The sequence below is a fragment of the Leptonychotes weddellii genome, chromosome 10 (genome assembly GCF_054177405.1).
Source record: "Leptonychotes weddellii isolate Sample4059 chromosome 10, ASM5417740v2, whole genome shotgun sequence".
NCBI lineage: Eukaryota > Metazoa > Chordata > Mammalia > Carnivora > Phocidae > Leptonychotes > Leptonychotes weddellii.
The window spans coordinates 37,507,236-37,533,097 of NC_138378.1; the positions used below are offsets into that span (position 1 = coordinate 37,507,236).

Below are 25,862 nucleotides of genomic sequence, written 5' to 3' on the forward strand. Positions count from 1 at the left end.
AATTTCTTGAATATTGTACTGAAACTGAAAAGCAAAATGATTGTATGGGTACAGAATGGCTTACCTTTGTGATCACGTTGCCACTGGGAACCGCAGCTTGCTGCTGTTACCTGCCGTCAAGAGAGAGTACCATACTGCATATCACTAGACCGGGAACAGATTAAAAACTCAACATTCAAAGCATGGTTTTTACTGAATGTGTATCATTTTTGCACCATCAGAAAGTTGAAAAACTGTAAGTCAAACCATCCTAAGTCAGGGACCCTCTGTACATCAAGAAGATAATAGCAATTATAAATATATACACTCCCAACATCTGAGCACCAAAATATATTATGCAAATACTAACAAATCTCAAGGGAGAAATATACAACAGTACAATAACAGTAGGAGAATTCGATATCCCACTATCAGCAATGGAGAGATTGTGCAGACAGAAAATCAAGGACACACTGGAGTTGAACCACACTGTAGAACAAATGGACCTAACAGACATATATAGAACATTCCATCCAACAACAGAATATACATTCTCAGGTGCACATGAACATTCTCCAGGAGAGATCATAAGATAGGCCACAAAACTAATCTTAGCAAATTGAGGAAGACTGAAATCACATCATATCTTCTCTGACCACAATGGCATGAAATTAGAAGTCAACCAAAAGAAAGTGAATAGATCTTCAAATATATAGAAACTAAACAGCACATTTCTAAACAACCAATGGGTCAAAGAAGAAATCGAAAGGAAAACAAATTATGTTGAGACATATTAAAATGAAAATGCATCATATCAAATTTTGTGGGAAGCAGCAAAAGCAGTTCTAAGAGGAAAGTTTATAACAATAAACATATATTTCTTAAGAAATTAGAAAAGTCTCAAACAACCTAACTTTACACCTCAAGGAACTAGAAAAAGAGGAGCTAGACAAGCCCAAAGATAGCAAAAGAAAGGAAATAATAAAAGGCAGAGCAAAAATAAGTGAAATAAAGACCAGAAAAACAGTAGAAAGTTTCAGCAGAACTAAAAACTCTTACTTTAAAAAAGATAAACAAGTTTGACGGCTAGACTAATTCTTTAGCTAGACTAAGAAAAAAAAGAGAAGACTCAAATAGCTTTTTTTTTTCTTTTTTTAGTTTCATGAGTTTCTAAGTATTTTATCCTTCATGTGGCTAACATAAACGGTGCGGCATGTAGGCTTACCGTAAGGATTAACCTGTAGTTAATATATAAAGTCTTTAGAGAAGTTCCTGGCGTACAGTAAGTACCATAATAGTGCTTCTTCTGATTATCATCTTAGTTTCTTCTGCTGTATTGTCCAATTGATTATTGTTGGAACACAGGTCATAGTTGTTCTGTCTCAGTTTCTGCCCAGCTCCCGTTTAGTAAAAGCTAGGAGCAGAACTGGATCTTGGGGCATCATTCTAACAGGAAAATGAGGTGTACCAATAACAGACCCATCCCACACGGTTATGAGAGACACACTTCTAGTCCTATCATAGATACCCTTTGCCTGGGCGACTGTCCCCAGACTATTTGGGGACTGTTTGGTGCTGATACCCAATCATTAGAACCATGGATGTAACTATTGCTACCTGATGCAAACACACATGCAAACACACACACACACACACACACACACACCTTAGGAAAGCAAAGCTTAATATTCCTAGGAATCCCAGGTCCCCATGGACAGGTCCAATGCAAAACTAATGTTTGCTGCTTACTCTTCAGAAATAGGCTGACAGTTGCACTCTGTGCGTCAGTGAGCCAGCACACATACCAAACTGCCCCAAAACTCAGTAGTTAAAAATAACTACCATTTACATCCTACTCCTGGGTCTCTAGGTCAGCTGGGTTGTTCTGCCGATCTGGGCCAGCCTCAGCTCCTCCCAGCTGGTCTCACTCGTGCACCTGCCGCCAGCTGGAGGGTGAACTACAGACGGGCTAGTCTGGGGTGGCCTCCTTCACATCTGCTGGGCGTTGGCTGTCTGCCGGGGCAGTGAATCTTGACTGGGCTCTGTCTATCATCAGCCAGAAGGCTAACTCAGGTTTGTTCCATGGTGCAACAGAATTGAGAGAGAACAGATATATACAGAGCTTCTTGAGACTTATGCTTGGAACTGACAACAGCACTACTTTCTACCACTTTCTCTCGGACAAAGCAAAGACAGGAAGCCAGATTCAAGGGGTGGAAAATAGACCCCTCCCCTTGGCAGGCAGGACTGCAAAGTCATATTGTAGAGGGGGCATGAATACAGAGAAGCCCAAGAAATGAGAGTCACAATCGTCTTCCACACACTCGACACCACAGTGACAACGCTTCTGTTGCTGATTTCCTTTTAGTGAAGGTTGCTTTGTCTCACTAGCAGCCCAACTGTGGACTGGGTCTGGGGAAAGTTCCACATTTGGTGGGCTTCACCCATTTACCCTGATTCACACCTGTTTCGCTTTCACTGGGTGCCACGGCTTGACGTTGAGCCCCAGTCTGAGTCTGTTTGAGAGCGCGATCCCCTGCACCAGCTGTCGGGATGATACACTTCCCTTTCTGTCCTGGTTTCTGAGAGCAGTTGCTGGTTTCGATGGAGTTTTCCAGTATAGATTTACCAAGACGCTGCGGACCGTTCTTAGTTGGCGGCTGAATAATAAATCTTTGTTGATGTATTGACTCCGTCAATCACGGGCTAATTAACTCCAAGTCCTGTTAGAAGCAATCGAAATGTCTTTTCTCATTGTCAGGCAGCAGACAGATCTTGGAGATAACCCGGTCATCTCCGAGCCTTCTGGCATCTCTGCCCTTAAGCTGCTGAGTCAGGACCATAGATCCCTGGTGGCCACGCAGGGACAGACTTCTCCTGCCACAGCAATATGTCTTCTCGCCCTAGAGGGTTACCGAGCCATCCTGGGCCAGGCTGTGGAGAGAGGGGAGGCTATACATTTGGCCCCACCCCCCATCTACATGGCTGCTCTGCTCTGCCCACCGGGCCGGCAGGGGAACAGGGGAGCCCCAGTCCTCCTGCCCCCAGGGTCAGAACATAGGAAGCCAGAGGGAATGGCCACTCCTGGGTTGTGGAGGTAGAGCGAATAGTCCTGGAAGACAGAGAGCAGGAAAAGAAAAAGATAGGCAATAAGAACGTGGTTGAAAAGAAGAGCAATGGTGCGCCTGGGTGGCTCAGATGGTTAAGCATCTGCCTTCGGCTCAGGTCATGATCCCAGGGTCCTGGGATCGAGCCCCACATCGGGGGGGGGGGGGGTCCTTGCTCCGCGGGGGGCCTGCTTCTCCCTCTCCCTCTGCTTCTCCCCCTGCTCGTGTTCTCTCTCTCTGTATCTCTGTGTCTCGAATGAATAAATAAATCTTTAAAAAAAAAAAAAGAGTAATGTGAGCCGTAGGTATTTATAACTAAGCTTGCTGTTCGTAACTAATGAGCATATGGCAATAACCATTGTGCATATCGTTATGTATTTAAAGTTACCTTTGTTTATATTAAACTTTCTTCTTCCTATATTTGGTGTTCCCTTACACAGGTTAAAATATCATATAATACTGTGTTTAAAAGAATTCTAGGGGTACCTGGGTGGCTCAGTCAGTTATGAGTCTGACTCTTGATTTCGGCTCAGGGTTATGAGATCGAGTCCCACATGGGGCTCCATACTGGACGTGAAGCCTGCTTGGGATTCTCTCTCTCTTTCTCCCTCTCCCTCTGCCCCTCTCCCCCAAAAAAGAATTCTAGTATGACCCAATCAGATAAATATGTAAATTTATATTTACATATTTTCATTACATACATTACATATTTTATTTTATTACATTTTATTTTATTTAATACATTTTATTTAATACAAAATACATTTTATTTAATAATACATATTACATTTTATTACATTACATTACATATTTTATTACATTACATACATGTGCATGTATATATGTATGATTTGGAAGATTTATATATTTTGGAGTAAAATATGTATTTTAAACTTAAAATATCTACATATATAAAAGATATATGACTATAAAATCAAAGATAAATATAAATATCTTTTACATCTTCTAGAGCTAAGTATAAACATAAAGGTACATTTACATTTTTGCAGAAAAGTGTCTGAAAGGAGGAATAAGAAATGAGTAATAATGGTTGCAAGTAGGAAGGGTTTTTCTTTAATTTTCCTTTCTATATACTTTGGTTTCTTACCATGAGGATGGACTACTTTTAAAGATTTTATTTATTTATTTGAGACAGAGAGAATGAGAGAGAGAGCACATGAGAGGGGGGAGGGTCAGAGGGAGAAGCAGGCTCCCCGCCGAGCAGGGAGCCCGATGCGGGACTCGATCCAGGGACTCCAGGATCATGACCTGAACCGAAGGCAGTCGCTTAACCAACTGAGCCACCCAGGCGCCCTGGACTACTTTTATAGCTTTTTAAAAGCAGTTTACTTGTAAATTTTAAGGTGATTCTGCCACCTTTTCTTACGGTGTTACCCCCAGCTCAAACAGTAAATTTGGGTAACTTCAGACACAAGAACGAGAATTCTCAGGACCCCAGGGGCAGGAGAGTGGTTCTGCAGGGGGACAGAACCGCGCGGAGATGCTGAGGAAGCCCAGGTCCTGAGCTCCCCGCCCACCCCCCGGTCGCCCTCTCCCCGGGCCCGGACCCCGGCAGCTCCGGGGCGGGCGCGTGTGGGACCTGGTGGCCTCTCTCCTTGTCCCCGCTCGCCTCCCCCAGGGCCGAGGCGGCAAAGGCAGCATCTATGTGTGGGCCTCCGGGGACGGTGGCAGCTACGACGACTGCAACTGTGATGGCTACGCCTCCAGCATGTGGACCATCTCCATCAACTCGGCCATCAACGACGGCAGGACGGCCCTGTACGACGAGAGCTGCTCCTCCACCTTGGCCTCCACCTTCAGCAACGGCAGGAAGAGGAACCCCGAGGCTGGCGTGGTGAGTGTGGCCCCCACCCTCAGGGAGGCGGTGGAGTGCGCCCCCGCTGCGTAACGTCAGGCACGGATACTGGGTGACGTTATGCACCACCACTGGGTGCCGTCACCAGAGGAAGGGGCTCTCCCCTCCTACCCTCAAAGAGTCAGCATCTGTTCTGAGGCTCCGGGGATCCATTGTCTTCCGGGCCTGATAAAATGCTTTGTTACCAAGGTAGAGCCATGCGGTGTGCAAGTTGGAAGCAAGAATTGTGATCCCTTTCCAGCTCATTTTCCATAGTCTTTCTTGTTTATTGTTTTGCCTTGCAAAAAAATGATGAACTCTGATGATCAAGAAGTTGCACACCACTTTTAAAGAGAGCTAATATTAAGAACTGGGCCATCACACCATCCCACCAAGAGCCAATCTGTTTATTACAGTAATTAAAAAATAGTGTCCATGGATGGATTTCTCTGAGTCCATAAGCCCTCTGGGTATACACATGTATTTTTTCAAGGCAAGAGTAGTGGTTTTCACCATATTTTAAAATATGTCCATGATTGAGAAAACAAAAAGTTTAAGAATCTCAGACTATTATTTATTGCGTTCTTCTGAGCAGCACTTCCCTCCTGGGCAGCTTGGTAACATGGTGAATTTTGAAGTCCCCTTAAAATATATATCTGGAGAACATAATGAATCTTTTTAGATCTCTTCCTCTCTCTGGGTATCTCACTCACATATCACCTCTCCTCAGACCTCCCAGGCTGGAATTTGGTAGGTGGTTCCGTAGTCCTGCTGAGCTACGTCTTGACCGGCCACCCGCCTCGGTTGGGGTCTCCCAAGGGAGAACAGGAACTCAGAACACAATCATCGTTACCAACCAGTGCTCCAGTCACAAATTCCCGCCTGGACTCTACCTTGGCAAGCTGTCCTGGCTCTCATGTGAGCCAGGAGATCCCTTAACCTAGAAGGGACACAGACTTTACCTGGCTCCCTCCTTGGTCTTGGGGAGGACAGCAAGTGTGCCTGCTCCTCCCAAGCAGGAGGAGGCTTCAGCCTCTCCTATCTTAGGGGAGCTCTATGGACAGAAAGGGAGAAGAGCAGAGCAGAAAGGAAGTGAAGGAGTCCCCAATCCTGTTGTGCTTGTGATGTTTCACCCCTCCCCCTACAAAGTGTCACTCCCTACCCCAAGGGTGTCACTTTGTCCTCACCTTTATCTAAGATTCTCTTTCTCTTTGGAGTGGAGAAGGGCCTTGAGTTCTATCTGAATATTGTAATTTTCCCCCAATAGATGCCTTTAAACCTCCCTGATACTTTGTTCTTCAAAATCATAGGCCCATGTGAGGATCCTACAGACAAACAGAGGAAGAAGGAGAATTCATGTGGTTTATGCGTGATTGTAATGAAAACCCTGGCTTTCACCCTGGGTCATTGAAAATGAGGGTTTTTTCTCTTTGTGAAAGTCCTTTAAAACCTGGTTGATCGGGGGCGCCTGGGTGGCTCAGTTGGTTAAGCGACTGCCTTCGGCTCAGGTCATGATCCTGGAGTCCCGGGATCAGTCCCATATCAGGCTCCCTGCTCGGCAGGGAGTCTGCTTCTCCCTCTGACCCTCCCCCCTTTCATGCTCTATCTCATTCTCTCTCTCAAATAAATAAATAAAATCTTTAAAAAAAAAAAAAACCTGGTTGACCGGTCTCCCCACTTAAGAATTGTGGAAGTGATTACTCACACATCTGTTATCTTGGCTTCCTCTGTCCCACCATCTCTCCATAAGATACAGAGAAACATTCTCTTTTTAATGGCCTGTCCTTCCAGGCAAACTTCAGCTGAGCATGTTTATTCTTCCCTCTTTGGGAATGCCACCTTTTCCTTTGTGAAGGGAAAAAAATGATACAACGGCATTTGGGTTTTCCAAACCAGTCCCAGTGCAACAATACTAACCATTGCATTGACTTGGTGGTAGTACTGACTTGTCGTCTTCCACCTATAAGTTTTCCTTTCAGAATCCAGGAAATAAAAGTCTCTCTAGTCTCTGGAACAACTGCAAATATGCTTCTCTTGAAACACTTGACTTGTTTTTATCTCGTGAAACACTTGACTTGTTTTATCTTGTGAGTACTGTAACTGTAACTGATTGTCCCTTTTTGCATGGGCTACTAGGAAGCTCAAATAAAATGTATGGCAAGATAGATAAACGCTTATTGTTACCTTTATCTTAATCTTCTTCAGAATAAGGCAGAGTTGAAATGAAAGAAACAGATAATACTCTGCTTCATATTCTTTTGGGATTCAAAGTAGAGTGACTTCTTCACTCATTACTGAACATCTTCCCTTCCAGGCGACCACAGATTTGTACGGCAACTGCACCCTGAGGCATTCTGGGACATCCGCAGCTGCGCCCGAGGCAGCTGGAGTGTTTGCACTGGCTTTAGAGGCTAAGTATGTTTCCATCTTGGGGCCAAGGGTGGACTAACATGTGTCTCTCCACCCAATCCCAGGTGTCCCTGGAGGCAAAAGTGGGTGTGAGAGCCAGTGGATGGTCAGGGCCAGTGAACTGTGATGGACATTTCTAAAGGAACCGTGGGCCCCAGATGATACACACACACACACACTCCACAAATAACATCCCTAGGAGAGCACAGTACCAAGTAGGGACACATAGATCTTTTCTTTGTGAAAACCATCCTATTATCCTCTCTGGATCCTTTGACTATTTTACTCCAGTAATACAATTAGCTAAATGAAGGAAATCTACTGGTATCCAGCAAGCTATTTCAGAACCTGTGGCAACGAGGGTGCTCCCACTCAAGACTTGTTAACTTGTAAGGTGAATTCACTTTCAACACTGGCACAAGGTGGGCAAAACCACACAGTATAGACCAGGAAATGGATTTTCCTGAGAAGCCTTCCAAGCTACAGGTAAGAGGAGGCTGTCCTCTCTGTTCTCACCATCCCACAGAGAAGCCACATACTGTTGTTGCTGGACACATCTTGGATTTGATCCTCAGCAGAGATTCCTGCCCACTTGCAGCTCTGTATTCCCTTAGGGCACGCCAGAGGCTGGCCCTGGGTTTGAGGAATGAGCATGTGGGCTTCAGGCCTCACCCGTGTGGTAGGAGTGCAGATGCCCACGCTGCAGGGAGCTCTTCAAGAACGCAACACCAACCACTTGTGAGTAGTTGGGTCCAGGACCCTGGGGAAGGGGAGTTGAGTTCCCATCCTTGTCAGCCGTTGCTGGGCAACTGGAGCTTCTAGCATCCATCTCCAGGCAACCCTGCTCGTCTCTCTCCATATATACACAGTGTGTTTTCTGACTTACGAAGGAGGTAAGAGTTGATTCCTAGATAGGAAAGGACTTTGAAAGATTCTCTAGTCTGACACTCTGTCTTCTAGTAGAAAAGGCATAATCATCCTCCTTTTACAGATAAGGCCCCACATCGGGAGTGACTCCTCTCTTTGGACCAGGCCAACCTTTATTCTTCGAACAAAAGTCAGGTGGAAAACTTAGGATTTCAGGAGACACTGACTGAAGTGTTTCTATTAAGTGTGGAGACCAAAACTTACGTAGTATGTACCCTTCTTGAAGATGAAACAGTTTATCTCAAGGCTTGTCCGGCCCCGGTGTCTGAGCTGGCTTTGTTCACTCCAGCTAGGAGCAAACAAACAGCGGGAGCTGACTGCTTGCTGCTGAGCCTCGCAGAGAACAGGGAGCAGGGGTGCTCCAGAACTGAGAAGGGGGTTCTGGTCACCCCTTAAATCTAAGAGGGTAGACCTTGACTCAAGTCTCCTTGCATTTTGGCAAGCAAAAGTCAACTGCTCAGGCCTCTGTGCACACAAACGGACAGCCTAAATTGATAAAGTAATGGAACAAGGCTGCTGGATCTCTGAACAGGCTCATGGGCTCTGCACCAATGAGTCACCATTCTTTGACACACGCTTGCCGATAGCCTTACAGAAAAGAAATCACCACGCGGGCATGTTTCATTTTGGAGTGGTGGTCGTGATTTTAATTCTCTCTCACCATAAAGAGGAAAAGAGTGATACCTGGCAGGTAGTGGTTCAAGCCCACTGTAGGAACTAGCCCTAAAATTCCTCAGAACACCAACTGCAAGTTGGTGCAAGCAGTTTCTTAAGGAAGGGCTCTCAGGAGAAACCAGGTTAAAGTAGAGGTTAAGGATGGGGGAAAAAATCCAAGTAAGGATGCAATTTCAGAAGTTCTGGCCTCAGCCTGATCCCATGGGGAGCTCTGGAGTGTCAGTGATGCCTCAGAGTGTGTTCTTCCTCAAGGCAAGGATGCTGGGCTGCCATGTTCTGGCACTGGTCTGTCACTGGCTGAGAGCCGTGCCCGGGGAAGGAAACTCCAAGGCATCTCTGGCTTTCTGCACCTGTGGGCAAAGCGGCTCCAGTAGGCAGCAGTTAAAAACAATGGTCAGAACAAAACAGCCCTAAGATAGAGTCCAGAGGGAGGAGGAGGGAAAACCGCTCCATGAACAGTTCCTACAGCTCATCTCTCTTTATTGTGAGACTAGACACCTGGGAGTCCTTAGGACATAGGACAGCAGTTGAGGGCTGCTGGCCATCCAGAGGTCCAATCAGAAAGCTTTTCCAAAGCAGTGTGAATGCAATAAACAAGTTCCGTGTAAATGTATGCCCATCAGGACCACGAAAGAGGAACAGCCACCCCCAGGACTCCCGGGGAGAAAAGGGAAGCCTGTGTCCCGCCCAGGCACTACTTTCATAAAGTACTTTTCTGCCAAATGCTTGAAATGGCTTCTTGAGTCCCAGGGAGTATTGCTCTCATTTCCCAGTGTGACCAACACAGGAAAAAATTTCAAATGATTTCTTTGCCCTGGGGGGTGGGGGGTGGGCTGGGGTCAGTGACTGCCATCTTTAAATATTTTGCATTCTCTCCGGGACCCAGGGCTTTCTGTGTGGTTCTAGAGGGCTGAACTAGGTTTAAGGGGTCAGTCATAAGGAGGCAAATTTTTGGCTTGAGAGAACCATCAGTAAAGAGGCCCACGTACTGGACTAGAGTAATGTTTCCAAAACTGACCTTTCGGGAGCTGGGTTTTTTTTTTTTCATGTATACTCTTTATCAAAGTATAATAGACCCGGAGAAAAGTGCACAAATATTAGATACAGCTCAATGATTTCTTAAAAAGTTAACAGATCCATGTAACCAGCATCCAAATCAAGCAACAGACCATTACCTAAGTACCAGATGTGTTCTTTTGCTTAATATCACGTCTGAGAGATGACTCTGTACTGTTCTGTGTGGTTATAGGTCATTCATACTCATTGTGAATTACTCCACTGTATAAATGAATCCTTGGGTTGTTTCCAGTTTGGGGCTGTTATGGGTCATATTGCAATGAACATTCTTACACATGTCTTTCGGTGAACATATGGATGCATTTCTGTTGGGTGTATACTAGGGAGTCAAAATCCTGAGTCATGGGGGATACATATGCACAGTTCTCGTAGATACTCCCCCAATAGTTTTTCACAGTGGGGGGTAGCCATTGACCCTCCCTCTGGCAGTGTGAGTTGCTCCACATCCTTGCCAACACTTGGTATTACCAGTTTTCCACACTTTAGCCATTCTTGTGAGTGTTCAGTAGAATTATATTATGGTTTTAATTTGCATTGCCCTGATAACTGGGGAGAGCACCAGGGGTGGGGGTAGTTTTGAAAACTATAGATTCCCACCTCTCAGCTAAGAGTCAATGAATAGAAATCTCTGGGGATGGATGGCCCAGGAATCTGTCTTTTCAAGCCCTGTTCCAGGGACTCCAGTCCTGGGTGTCCAGTAAAGCAAGAGCTCTATGAATCTCTGAATCAGGATACTGTTGTATGGCAGGTGAATCTGGACTCTGCTTCTGACTAGGTCAAGATTGGAAACAAAATCCAAATACTGATAGCTAAACTGAGACAGGGTTTTATTTTTCTGTCATGGGAAAGATACTACAGAGGTTGGGATCCCAGGGCTACCATGGGGGGGTGCCACTGGGATTTGGGGAATCCAGCTCTTTCTAGATTTCTGCTCTTCCACCTTCACATTCTCCAGATGCTGCTGGGACTCTAGCCATCATGTTTACATTTCAGATAGGAAAACAGGAAAAGCAAAGGGAAAAAAGAAATCCACCAGCTGAGTCAGCCTTGTTCAAAGGTTTTTTTGAAAAAGCCCCATCCGGTAGCTTTTGCTTATTTCTCATTGACCACAACCCTCACGCGACCACCCCAGACTACAAAGGAGGCTGGGAAGTGTAGCTTTGGAGCTAATAATGTTGCTCTTCTGAATAAAATTGAGGTTTTCTTAATAGGGAAGAGGGAGGATATATATGAGGGAGACAATAGCTATATCTTCTAGCATCTAAGTGGACAATCATTCACCTCCTCTGGAAATCTGTTGTCTTACCTTAAAAGAACACTGGGCAGGAATCTACATTTGTCGCTAGTCCCCACATGATTCTGATGCAGGCAGCTTAAGGATCACAGTCTGAAACCCCCTGGCTGGGATAACACAGGGACCCCACTGTTGGCTTTCTTGGCATTGAGAGCTCCCCCATCATGGCAGCCCTCCCTTTTAAAATATTGAGTTGTCTGTCTCCCTCTGGGCTGTAGGCTCTGAGAGAGCAGGGACTTTCCTAAGGCGTTCCTACAACTAACACAGTGCCTGGAGCTGATATACACTTAATGGACCTTCATGGAATCACTTCATTGTGCAGTACCTTTCCATATATCTGTGCCTTATTCTCCCAAATATTATATAAAATGCTTGAGAACAGAAAAGAACATGTCATGCTATTAGTCCTCTAACACTGTTCACAGTGGACCTTTATATTGTAGATAATCTGTAAATTTATTTTTTTATTATTTAATAAGTATGACCTATACTTCTTGAGCTACTATGGTAGGAATAAAGCTTAATGCAGATGGAAGAAATACTATTTCACACAGTAGTGTAATCTGTCAATTCTGAAATTGCTCAGAAGGCGGAATCAGTAGGGACTTAGTTTTATCTCTCAGACACACATAAATGGCGGGTCAAACAGTGTCACCAACTCAATTACATGAGAATATGGACTATCTCTGATTTATTCTAGAAGTGAGAAGATCTTGGTTCTGACTGTTCTCTCTGTCTCTCTCATGGACCCCATGAGAATAAATCCACGGAGAAATGTCTACCTCCAACGTCTAAAGTCCCTCTCCAAGCTCCAGGAAGCGTAGCACATTTTTGTGGCCAAACCCTTAGCAAAGATGGTGGATAATCCACCTGCCAGCCAGATCATCTCGAGATCACCAGATTCTCATTTATCAACACTTCTGTATTTAATGAATTCAGAATCCCACTCTGGCAAAATACCAAGCTTTTCGCCATAATCAACTTCTTGAAATTTCCCACCATTCACTTGGGTCCTGGGGACCATATGTCCAAGATGTTTATAAATTTCTCAAATAAGCAGTGGCCTTCCTTGAAACTTTCTCTTTAACCACTGAAGGTCTACACTGCAAGAGTACATGAATCATTGGCATCTTTTGGCTCTGATTCAAAGCTTCAAACCAATGAATGCTGCATGTGCTGAAATTTTATCAAATGAGTTACATTGTTCCTAGTCTTTTGAATTATTTGACTTCCAAAAGAACCATAGTGCAGGGTTTGTCCAGCTTTTTGATTTAAAATAAATTTTGCGTTGCAACCCAACACCACACACACACACACACACACACACACACACACACACCATTTCATGAAAAATAGTTTCCTGTATTACATGCAATCCACACTGTTACTCTTTTCTGTTCTATTCTGTTGATTTTTTAATGATAGTCCCATTCAGTAAATCACTGGTTCTCAAGCTTAGCTGTCTGTCTACTACTGTGTTCACAATTTCCAAAGCCTGGGTCCCACTCCCAGATATTCTGACCTTAATTGATCTAAGATGTGGCCTAAGCAATGGGATTTTAAATATCCTCACCAGAAGATTTTAATGTGCAGCCCAGGTAGATAATCTATGCAGTAAGTTGATTTCCTGGCCCACAAATGGGTCTGACTTGCACTTTGAAAAACGCAGACAATGAGTAATACTAGACACTGATTTCCCAAGACAGTAGCACCTATAAACAGATTTGTTTATTCACTGGACAGTGTTCCAAGGGCTGTTGTGCTGGGCACTGGGGATACAAATATGCTGAAGGTACAGTCTCTGCCATTGAAGAAATGACAGCCTCATTTCACAGATGGAACACATCCATGTAGCCAACATCGAGATCAAGAAACAGAGCACTGCCAGCACCCAGAAGCCCCCTTGCACCACCATCCAATCCCCCAACCCAAGACTAACCACTAACCTGACTGTTAACAGCACAGATTACTTGGGCCTGTTTTTATACTTTAAACAAATGGAATAATACAGTATGTTCTCTACTGGGTCTGGCTTCTTTAGGTTGACGTTCTATTTGCAAGATCCATTTGTATTATTCAAAGTAGCTATAATTCATTTGTTCTTATCCTAGGACAGTATTTCACATCCTACAAATACCTCTCCATTGGGTTTATTCATTTTATTGTGGATGGGCATTTGGGGGCTTTGTAGTTTGGGCCTCTGAACATTCCGGTACACATGTCAGGTGGACATATACACACATTTTTGTTGGATGCATACCTAGGAATGGAATTCTAGGCCATAGCTTAGATACTTGGACAGCATGAGAATATACAGCCAAACAGTTTTCCAAAATGTTTGCAGTAATTTACACTCCTGTCTGCAAAATGTGTGAGTTCCAGTTGCTTCACGTCTCTGCCAGCACTTAGTATTGTCGGTCTTTTTCATTTCAGCCATTCTGGTGTGTGTTAGAATGTGCATTTAAAGTAAATTTATTTATGTAAGAAAGGCAAGATTTTTAAATTTATATGTATAATGGCTCTAAATGGTGCATGGAAATCCTTCCTTGACTTGGGAGTTCATAGATGTTCCAAAATCCTACAAGGGGTCTATGGTCTGTCTTAGTCATTGTGTCTCTCTCCCTCTCTCTCCCACCGTGTGCCCTCCCCCCATATCCCGTTCTTGAATCTCTCTGCCTCCGGTATCCAGCCTGGGTCTGACCTGGAGAGACATGCAGCATCTGACTGTGCTCACCTCCAAACGGAATCAGCTTCACGACGAGGTCCATCAATGGCGGAGGAATGGGGTTGGCCTGGAGTTTAATCACCTCTTTGGCTATGGGGTCCTTGATGCGGGCGCCATGGTGAAAATGGCTAAAGACTGGAAAACCGTGCCTGAGAGATTCCACTGTGTGGGAGGCTCCGTGCAGGACCCTGAGTAAGTGCATGTGGAAAGTATCCCAGAGAGGGTGCCATGGCCTGGGCAACAATATCAAATTCCCTCTCTGTCAGCTTGAGATGCACTGGATTTGAGTCAGGGACAACCAGTTTCCAGGCAGAGCTGTAGAGTGGCACAACTCCAGGGAGCCCCAAGTACATAGAACACCATTAGGAGACTCAGAACACCATTAGGAGACTCGAACCCCCTGGTTTTAGGTATGATCCTTTACTATTTCGATGGCTTACACCATTATTTTTGAGTGCACAAGTCAACCAGTGTAACCAGGTCCCAGATCTGTAAACAGGCCATGAACATAACCAATATCCCAGAAGCCCCTTGTGTCCCCTTCCATCATCGTCTCCCCAAGAGTAACCTTAAAACTCCAGAGATTATTTTGCCCATTTTGTACTTAATATAAATGGAATCAGACACTATCTTCTCCTTTATATCTAGATTCTTTAGCTCAGAATGCTTCGACCATGTTTAGTGTGTACTTGTAGTTCATTTATTCTCTTTGCTAAATAATGTCCTGTTATGTGACTATAACATGATTTACTTATTCGTTCTACTTGTGAGGCAACATAGGGACTTGATATGATGCTGAGTGAGATGGATAGCCATCTGGAGGGATTTGAGTGAGGAGTTTACACAGAAACCACCATGCTGGTCACCTGCATCTACTTCCCTTTTAACTTCCCATCACGGCAAGAGGCTTGGACAATGAGGACCCCTTTTTATTTCATTTCTCTCCTCACTGATTCATCAGTAAGATGGAAACAGCAATTCTTATCATTATTTTCAATTGAGATATTGTTTACATACGATGAAATGCACAGACCTTAAATGTATTACTTGAGTTTTGATGTATACATCTGGGTAAATGAAACAATTAGTTTTTATTGGGCACCTACTATGTGCCATGTGCTTTACATCTGCCTAAGCTTCCTAGACAGCCCGCTTGTTGAGGGTGCGCCTTACCTCACACAGGCAGGGTATGAATATTTTGCAGTGTGAATAGCAAAGTGGTCCCACGTTTGGTCTCAGGGAGAAGTGCCTCTTGGGTAGCTGGTGTGAGGCCTTTTACATAAACTATCTGTATTTCATTCTTGTAAGTCCAGGAGGTATGTACAATCATTGTTACCTCAAAACAGGGGAGGAAGCTGAGATGCAGAAAGCACAAGAAATGTGCTCAAGGTTACAAAGGTCCGACCAGGACTTGAAACAAAGCCCTTCTGTAAACCCCAGTTTGTTTCATTAGATGACATTGGCCTTAGGGAGCTCCTACTGTGCCCTCGCGCCCTACATTAAGCACTACATCAGACAGCTGGACAGTGTCATTACAAATGAGGAGAAAGGACACACCGAAGAAGACCTAGCTGTGGAGCAGCCAAACTGGGATTACCCAGGCATTCTGATGTCAGCAACCCACTGCTTGAGGGGCTTCTCAGTACATCTCAGTGATCCCCCACTGGAGAGGAAGTGAGGCTCAGCACATATCAGAAGGGACTTCCTCCAGTAAGACCTTCCCTGGAGACTCTGAAACCCCACCTAGCAGGTGTGCCCACTCCCCCCCAAACTCCATAACTGCTGTCCTGGAGAGCCTGTCACTGCCAGAGTCTACAAACAGGGTGGCCAAACGGAGATAAGACTGGGAACCTCCGTCCAAATGGGAAAGGGAAGGGTAAATCCAAAGTCAATATTCAATGGGCATTGACCACTGTACTGCCCTCGTTAGAGTTCAAAACAATTCTTTGCATGATTTGGAAGGCCCGGGAGACTTGGGACCACTGTGGAAATGTTCTGTATCTGGGTGTCCAGTGCGATAACTCGTGGCTAGGGAGCACTAGAAATGTGGCTCATTTGACCTAACTTTAGTTTAAGTTCCAGTAGCCACATGCGGCTGGTGGCTGCCATCTTGGATGGTTCAGCTCTGATGCCCATCTGGTAGTTACACCGTCCCAGGAAGGATGCTAAATAATGCAAACAGAACAGGAGGTGTGAATTGAATAAAACTCTGTGAAAAGGTGTCCAGAAGTCGAGCCTGAAGGAGAGTTGGGGCCAGTCCGCTTAGCCTGTGCCTCCCCCAACACCCCCTACACGCGGGTCCACCGCTCACTTCCCCCCACACAGACAGCAGGACACTCCAGCAGCCCTGAGGGCTCCCTCAGGTGCCCCTGGGCCGTGCAGGCACGGTGCTGCCACCTACTAAGCGCTGCTCTCCGACTGTCGCCTGGTCAGGCAATACTTTTCTCCCACAGGAGGCTGGTGTTGCTACTCTCATCCACAGGTGAGAGAACAGGAAGCTCAGGAAGACAGAGTAAATGCTTCTAGTTCCCAGAACCAGCAACTCCAAAGTCCACCAAAGCCCTGGGCCTGGGACCTCCTTCCCTTGCTGCAAAGAGGGAAAGATTTACAGAAAAGGACTTGGCAAGAGGGAAAAGCGTATGGTGTTTGCTCCTCTCCAGAAGCTCAGGCAGGGGCCCACACATCGCTCATGCGCCGTGCCCCGGGAGCATTATCCACAGTTAGCTGCACACCAGCTCCATCCACAATTAACAGAAAGGTGGTAACAGTTGCAGCGTTTAGGGGAACAGTCAGCTTAGTCAAGGTAAGTGTTGATAGCGGACCTTCTCTTCTGAGGCCACTGCAGACAAGGATGGATCCTTCATGATCCTCCAGCTCTGTGCATTTGTGAGGTAGGGGGAGGGAGGAGAGCAAGGCAGAGAACATCAGCTGTGACAAGAGACAGTTTCTCAGTTTCTGAGTACATGTAACATTCTGTCATAATCCCCATAAATGTTGAATTTGGAGCCAGAGACAAGAAGGCTATCATGTTACAGTTAGGGTACGCGAGGCCCAGCAGCTCACAACTAGCTAGGAACTTTATCCAGTATCAGCAGCCTGACTTACAATGAAAGGAAACTGGAAAGCTATTTGAGCACGGACCAGAATTGGGCCCTCCATGGGGACAAGAACCTAGTGTGTCTTGTTCACTGCTGGATCCTCAATGCCTAGAACAGCGCCTGGCACCCAGTAGTCCCATGGGAGATATTTTCTGAATGAGTGAATGTTCGGCCAGCAGCACCTGGGTACAAGGAAGATGGCTAAGTGTTGGCAGTTAGGACCAGCAGACCAGCCAGGGGGACTGGGGACGGAGGGCAGCCTTGTTGGAAGGACTCTGTGTCCCCTAGGCACCTTCTGCACCCTCATCCGCCCCACACCTGAATTTTGTTCTCGGATGCAAGTGAGTGAGCTCTAGGGCAGATGGGCTTGTTGCAAAACTCAGGGGCTGGTACAGCTTGGTCCTTAGGGCAGTGCCCAAGGCCGCTGGGCAGAGAAGGCCCTTGTCACCGTGAATCACACTCCTGAGGGGCCGGGACAAGGGCATCAACAGCCAGTTGCTGGGACGTGCGAGGCTGCACAGAAACAGCCCCCGAGCAGGGTGCGTGCCAACTGTCAGGTTTATAGGTTTCCTCGGCAATAATCTTCCCAGAGAAGCAGCCAATTTGAAAAGCAATTTTCTAAAGCGACTTTATCAGCAGAGTCAGTGAAGGGTGCTCAACAAAAATACGAAGGAAAAATACAACTGGCCGTGAGTGTCTACACAGAACCAGCCGTGTGCGGTGAGCAGAGCGAAGCCAGGCCTGCTCATGGGCCAGGGGCAGCCGCGTGCCCCCCCAGTGCTGAAGCGCGGAGTGCGCTGTTGGGCACAGACCATGCCCACCCTCCCCTGCACCCAAGAGCGTCGTTCACTCCATGCCGCTGAGACTGTGGCAAACTGTGAATTTTAAGTGAATTTGGAAGCAGATGTTAAAGCCTGGAGGGGATGCCAGATGCAGCATGGCAGAGAGAGAAGAGGGTGTGCCCAGCGCCGAACAGCTATGGGACCATAGACGGGTCACGGCCGAGCCGCGGTTTATCTTGTGTGAGTTGATGCCCACCTGCAGCTGTTACCTGGGAAAGAGAAAACATCGCGGAGCCCACCTGTTAAGTGTTCTTCTGTGACGGCCACAGAGCTGACGTCTTAGACCCTCAAGGGTGGCCGTTAGTAGCACTATTGTTATTATTCTAATAAAACAACTGTCGCATCATAACTAATTATTTTTATCATACAGTTGAGGCTTCAGAATACAGAGAGCATTTCACAGGTGTCCCCTGGGAAGCAGGGCCTAATTCTAGACACCAGGCAACTGACCGCTTATTTGCAACAATGTGCAATGAATATATAAGCCATCCTCAGGTTCCCAAGTTTGTCTTTTATAGGACTTGAACATGAGGCTTCTGTACATATTCTCTAAAAGTTCAGAGAGTAGCTCACAACTCTTGATGGGTACCTCACTTTTTGTAGCAAATGAGTTCTGGAACGTGGTCTGTATGACTGAGGATCTAAGCAGAGTCTCTTTTGGTTCCACAAACAACCATCTCCTATTTCAACCTTTTTTTTTTTTTTTGAGAGAGCAAGCCCTAGTGCACATGCGCGCACACGCCAGGGGGGTGGGAGGGGCAGAGGAAGAGGGAGAGAGAGAATCTCAAGCAGACTTCACTCCCAGCGTGGAGCCCGACACAGGGTTCCATCTCATGACCCGGAGATCCTGACCTGAGCGAAAATCAAGAGTCGGACGCTTAACGGACTGAACCACCCAGGCGCCCCTATTTCAACCTTACAATTGACTTTCCTGAGCAAATAAGGATTTGCTTTTCCTTTAAAATAAGGATGGATTGTATTGCTTTTCTTATAAAAGCAAAATAGGGTCACTGTAGGAAAATCAGGAATACAAGAAGTAGTAAGAAACACCTGGCAGATACTGTTCCTCCGCTCTCCCAACGCCATTGTGCCCACCAAGAAACCTCCCTGAGAGAGGAGGAATGGCGTTCTTTCTCTTCCAAGCTTGCCTCCTCTGGAATTCACCCCAGCCTTTTAATTTCATTTCTAAGTGACTTAACATTCCAAGAAGAATGCACTGCTCTCTCAGGGGCTACTCCCCCTGCATTCAGTGGGCAGTTCACACAGCAGGGCAGCGATGGCCGAGTTTTACAAGCAGATGACACCTCCACAGCACTAAACAAGCCAGACTCCCCTTGGAATGGCCTCCAGCCCCTGCACACACCCCAACCCCAAGGCCACTGAGACAGTTTTTGACTCCTAACACAAAGTGGTGTGTCTGTGCCCACTCCAATCTGTCTTCTGCTTTCCAAGATGAAGACAAAATGCCAGTCCTGTCTCAGCCTCCTTCATCCCTGCCTCCAGCCCTCTCATAAACACACTCCCTCATCCCTTAGGCCACACAAGAGACAGCCTAGGCTCTAGTTTCCTCTCTTCTGCAGGGAAGGGGGTAGCCGAGAGTCAGTAGTCGAAGCTCAAAGCAGCTGTTGAGGGAATCTGGGTGAGAGACTGCATCTACTGAAGCCCCCCCGTAGCCATGGTGGGCGTGAAGGTCGTCTCCGGTTTGGTCCAAAACAGATTTCTCTCCTTCTATCCTAAGAGATCATCTCGGCTCTCGTTCATTTAGGGGAACCCCCATTGCATGTGGGCTGTGGATCTGATTCCCAGCTACAGTGGCCGTCCCATCTCTGGTTCTTAGCCAATCGAAGAAATATTTCCAGTTTTCCCCCGGGGAAGCAATGTCACTTTTCTGCCAGAGATTCTGTGAATTGACTTGTTTGTTTTTTTGTTGTTGTTGTTTTTATTAGATATTTTATTTATTTATTTGACACAGAGAGAGAGATAGCGAGAGCAGGGACACAAGCAGGCGGAGTGGGAGAGGGAGAAGCAGGCTTCCCGCTGAGCAGGGAGCCCGATGTGGGGCTCGAACCCAGGACCCTGGGATCATGACCTGAGCCGAAGGCAGACGCTTAACGACTGAACCACCCAGGCGCCCCCTGTGAATTGACTTGTAAAGGGACTGTCACTTGGTGAACTCCAGTGCATAAGTGCCCTGGATGCAAAAGGAGATTTTTTTTTTTTTTTTAGAATCCAGCTTGTGTTTTGAATCCTTGTGATAATAGGGAGTATTGCATTTGACAAATGACTAGCGATGCTTTGTAATACCTAGAGTGACTATTACTCAGGGTAACAGTCTTTAGTTGTTGGCTTGTGAGTTTGCTTCTTGAATTTCTCAAGGTGGCCTGGCCTGAATGATAGGAAAGGGGCTCAAACTCAACACAGGACTCGGAGCCAGGGTCTCTTCCTGCTGTGGGCCCTGCCATCATCCTCTGTTCCCTCCAGCTGTGCTTCTTGGAGAGTTCCAGAATCCTTGAGGCTCCACTCTAAAAGGAAAGCCTCCATTCTGGACCTGCCTGCCTGTCTGTGTAGAATCTCAGCAGTAAAATGTGGCATTTCACTCATACCTGAGGTATGGATGTTCCAGAAGCCTCCATCAAAGTGGCCAGAAAACCTGCAGAACAGGATCCACAGTTTTCCCCGCTGCTTTTCCTAGAGCCCGTGAGCCATGACAAAAACAGAATGTGCTTACAACAGAGGCCTGGGAAATTTTCTAATGAGTGGGTGTGGTGGCATCAGGTTCAAACTGAACATAGGCAAATAATTTAGATCTGTGCTATCCAGTAAAGAAGCAACTAGCCACAGATGGCTGTTTAATAAAATTAAATTTAAATTAATTATTAAAATTAAATTTAATTAAAAATTCAGTTCCTTACACTTGTCATGTTTCAAATGCCCCATAGCCACATGTGGCCAGTGACTACAGTATTGGACGGTGCAGATATAGAACATTTCCATCATTGCAGAAAGTTCTGTTGGCTAACTCTGGTCTAGATATTTGTGAATATATGATGTATATGAGTGTGTATCTATATTTTATCTGCAGAGCAATTCTTAAGTGTAGGAAGATTAATATCTCCATTGTACAGGTAAGGAAAAGGAGCTCAGATAGTTCCAAATGCTTTGCCCATAACTGGACCTTCATTCTACCCACATAGCTCTCTACCTATGGGCTAGAGCCCAAATGATTGTTGGTCATATATCAGCTCACCTGTTATGTTTCTGACCCTGTTGTGAATAAATAGCATCTTTTTTTGAGAGATCTAGCTAGCAACCTTGCATACTCTGACTTCCAGACCTGGCCTCATGCTTGCTCTCCACTAAACTGGATGATTTCCCCAGAGCGTGGTACCCCACCTCCACCACCACCACCAGATCTCCATGGCCAGTGGGTATCTCACGCATCATTCAGCATCAGCATCTATGCAGAGTGCCTATAATAGCAGCACTCCATGAAACTATTAAAGCATATATTTTGAAAGTTCCTCAGGAGAGTGTTGACTTTACCAATGAGCTACAGGTTAAGCTTCAACAAGCCCTCCCAGGTTTGTGGCTTTGGTTCCAAGGGTCATGAAGTACCAAGGCTTGGCTCTGAGCTGGGTGTGTGATCATCTTTTCATAGATGGGATCTACAAGATGTGTGTTTTAAAACACCCACCATTTTATGCTCCAAAATAAAATATCGTGTCAAGGGAAGAAACACACAGGGAAAAGCCCACAGAAGGGGAGCCAGTACCATGATCCGGGCACTGTGCTCCATGTTCTCACACGTGGTCTGATTTAATCTCACAAAACCCATCCATGATGACAGTGAGACTTCAAAGTATTTAAATAATTTGCCCAAGCTCTCCTGACCAATAAGCATAGAAGAGAATTCTAATCCAAATAGGTTTATTCCCGAAGTCTGGAGTCTTTCCATCACACTGTGCAGTTTAATGTAGTTTACTTTATGATGTTTCTGATGCAAGAACTTTTGAGTGTCTTGCCTTCAAGGGAGGCCATATCCAGGAAGGAGACCGGTTGTGTGGAAAGTCAGCTGAAGAATGTTTAGGCTGACCCTCCGTGGGGCTCCAACTCTGTGACCAAAGAGGCTTCCAAATTCCCCTGATCTTTCAAGGGATGCTCCTTCACTAGGATTAATTAACCCCATTTCAGCTTTTTCTATGATGGTAATAACAATCACAATAACAACAACTTCTATTTATCAAGATACTTAGCACTTCAAAAGAAAGGCATTATGAGCTCCTGTCTCAGCCTGGGTTGTCCCAAAAGTAGACCCAGAAGTAAGACTTGGGTGCTGACAATTTTTTGAAAGATGATCCCAGGAAAAGCCAGTAAGGACTGGAGATGTGAGACAGGGAGAAGGAAAAGAGCCAGTCAGGAGTGCATTGATGAGCAAGTTGCCACCGTGGGCGACAGGCTCAATCCCACTGGGGACATTGAGTTGTCCCACTGAGGAACAGGGATGCCAGGGTATATTCATCTATCACTTTCTATCCAAATCACTGGTAGGGGGTGGTCCCTGAGGGGTTCAATCCCTGACACTTTGGGGCTGCCCTGCACATCGGCTGAGCAGGCTCCCATGGTGTGGGGGAAAGCTCCAGGAGAGCAGCCCAGAGGTGAGAAGCAGTCAGAATACACGGAAGCTGCAGCTGCAGGTGAACTCGGAAGGGGCGTGGAAGAAGTGAGATGGGCTTGAGCAGCATCCGCTACATTTCCCTTCCACACAGAAGGTATAGGCAAGGGGCATAGGTAAGGTGCTCAGGCTCACACCGCTGGTGTGTCTGATTAACCCCTAAGCCCCTGCTCTTCCTGGTAGCCGAAGCTGCCTCCAAACCCTAAGTATAGTGTGCCCATCCCTTACCATATCTCCTCATCACTTTGCCCTTAGGAAAATACCATCCACTGGAAAGCTGGTGCTGAGCCTCACCACTGATGCGTGTGAGGGGAAAGAAAATTTCGTCCGCTACCTTGAGCACGTCCAAGCTGTCATCACAGTCAATGCCACCAGGAGAGGAGACCTGAACATCAACATGACTTCCCCGATGGGCACCAAGTCCATTTTGCTGAGCCGGCGTCCAAGGGATGACGACTCCAAGGTGGGCTTTGACAAGTGGCCTTTCATGACCACCCACACTTGGGGGGAAGATGCCCGAGGAACCTGGACCCTGGAGCTGGGGTTTGTCGGGAGCACACCCCAGAAGGGGGTGCTGAAGGAGTGGACACTGATGCTGCATGGCACGCAGAGCGCCCCTTACATCGACCAGGTTGTAAGGGATTACCAGTCCAAGCTGGCCATGTCCAAGAAGGAGGAGCTAGAAGAGGAGCTGGATGAAGCCGTGGAGAGAAGCCTGAAAAGCATCCTGCACAAGAACTAGCGCGGCAGCCGGGCCTCGACCGCCTCCCTCCATCCCCCATCTCTGCCTCTCTGTCCTCGGGCCACACTCTGTCAGGAACCTAGCAATTACTGTCACCCTCACATAAGCTATTCCAACTTCTTGATCTGAAGCTTCGCTCACTGTCAATGATTCTTTTCATCACAATGGACGCAATCTTTTTACTTCCATGCCCCAAATACAGGGTTCCCACCAAAACCTATGTCCTGTTTGTGACTCTAAAGTTCTTTATTTGTGTCATTCAAATAGGTGATAGCCAGCAAACAAAACTGGGACAGCTTCCTCCTCCATTTTGTTCATATCTGAGAAGAGAAGGCATTTAAAAAGTCACACTCAGTGACTCCAAGAATGTTTATTCATGGTCTCAATTGAGGACCTGTTACATAAAAAGAGAAAGATAATAACAGAAGGTGAGCTCTGAGTCTCTAAAGCACAACAGATGCTGTAAGTCCTTTGGGGAAAAATGTTTTGAACTTAGCAAGATTTTTCAGCGACGTAGATGAAGGTGGTGTGATGCAAGAGACGCCATCCATGACAGCCCTAATCACTGGCTGGGGAAGAAAGAGTCAAAAAGCATGAGCATTGGAAATCGTGCCACTGACACCAACAGCATAACTTGTCCTACTCAGCCCGCGTGATCCATATGAAACCTAAGTAGCATGGCTGTCCTTTTCACCAGCTGCTGTTCTGTTATGGTAGGATCTGCTAGAGAAGCCCAAATTAACTCAGTTCGTATAGAATTCATCCCAGCCCCAATTTTCTGGGGTTCCTCACATAGCTATCCAAAAGAAATAAGGTGAGGCAAGTCTGGCAACATGTCTAGGAAAGAATAGCTCAGTGGCTTAGAACACAGGAACGTTCCTCTTCCTAAATCACTTTGAAGCTTCTGAATCCGATGTAAGTGAGAAGCGAGATGAGTATTTTGGGCACACATATACTTGGGCTTTGATTTCTAAAACATATGGTTGTGATTCTTTGATGTGTTGGGGAAATGGCCTCCATTCTGGAAGAGGTGTGTAAAGAGTGAAGGGGGCGTGTTTGAAGATGTGGACCCCCCATTTGTGTGGAGTTTCTTCTGCCAAAGGAGGGAAATGCTGACCCATCCTCCAGCAACATGAGGCTGAAGGAAGCAAGAGAAGACCTCCTTAGGGAAAGCACACAGTCACCATCTTGACAACTAAACAATCTGTGAAGATGTTTAACAAGCAACCCAAAGGTGACACACTCCTCCCCCTGTCGACCCCAAAAGACACAGCACCATTTCATTACCAAATGGAAATGCTTTTTATTGGACCCGTCATCACTTTGTTTTTCTCCCCAAGGATTGGCCCCTTTATTGGTTTGATTTGATTCCCAAGACTGGTCAACCACTTCTGGCTGCATTTCTCCCTTCCCATGGGAGTGTGTAGCTAAGCTCAGAGTTCCTTTCCTTAAAGCCAGCAACACAAGGGCACTAAGTTCCATTCCTTGAAGGTGGCGACTTTAAGAGAAAACTCTGGAAAACCCATTTTCTTTCTTTTCTCCACCCCCCCATATTGGCATGAATTTCTGTCTTCTCTAACACCGTATCACCTTCTCTATATAATGCTTTAAAATGTAATAATATTTATGATTTTTAAAAGAAGTTTATTACCTGTTGCAAAGGTCTTTTTAAAACAGTTTAGATTTAAAGAAAAAATTAATGGAAACCATCAAAAATTCATTTCATATTAACAGTCTGAAAATAAACCAAAGGACATTATGTGTGCATATGTGTGTAGGTGCACACAGAGATATATATACATATGTAGACTATATACATGTGTGTATGTATGTATATATATATACACTTGTATAAATGTATATACACACATATACCTAAAATGTGTGTATGTGTATTTATTGAAGAAACTGACACCATATTCATCTCTTAAAGAATATTCAGAGAATATCAAGATGATTCTGGCTGAAGAAAAAGGCCGGTGGAAATTCAGGTGAAAATGTTCATTGATCCCCATTGCATCACCTCTGTAATTTTGCAGCTTTCTGTATAAACATTAAATGTCGTATATAGCAGCAAAAATATAAAATAGTTGTCCATATTTTCACAGCTGTGGTATAATTTATGAAATTAGAGAGTAACTTATCAGCTTCTTAATAGAAATGGCAAGTTTTGATATGAGTATACAGTATATAAAAATATATATAGTGCTATATAAAAATATTTGGTCTCTATTTCATTTTTTGCACCAGTATTAACACAAAAATATGTCTAGCTAGTGAGGTTTTTACGATGATCCTAATGCAAGAGACAGTTATTTATAATCATTTATTTTAAAAAATGAAAATAAGTGAATTAATCAAGTTAACATTGTTACACCCTGTGACAACATTTTATAAGTAAATTTAAAAAGACATGTTGTAAATTAGGAGACTCAACAATAAAACATTACCTTCCAGAAA

The 25,862-nt window shown here is 45.5% G+C and overlaps 1 protein-coding gene across 1 annotated transcript in view; it reads left to right on the top strand.

The window, feature by feature from the left end:
- Positions 1 to 25,862, top strand: part of PCSK2 (proprotein convertase subtilisin/kexin type 2) — a 250,696-nt gene extending 224,834 nt beyond the window's left edge. The window contains exons 9-12 of the mRNA XM_006744248.3: positions 4,726 to 4,941; positions 7,256 to 7,356; positions 14,013 to 14,240; positions 22,916 to 25,862. Coding sequence (XP_006744311.1) covers positions 4,726 to 4,941; positions 7,256 to 7,356; positions 14,013 to 14,240; positions 22,916 to 23,402 — 1,032 coding nt within the window. The 3' untranslated portion in view covers positions 23,403 to 25,862. The remainder of the gene's footprint in view (positions 1 to 4,725; positions 4,942 to 7,255; positions 7,357 to 14,012; positions 14,241 to 22,915) is intronic.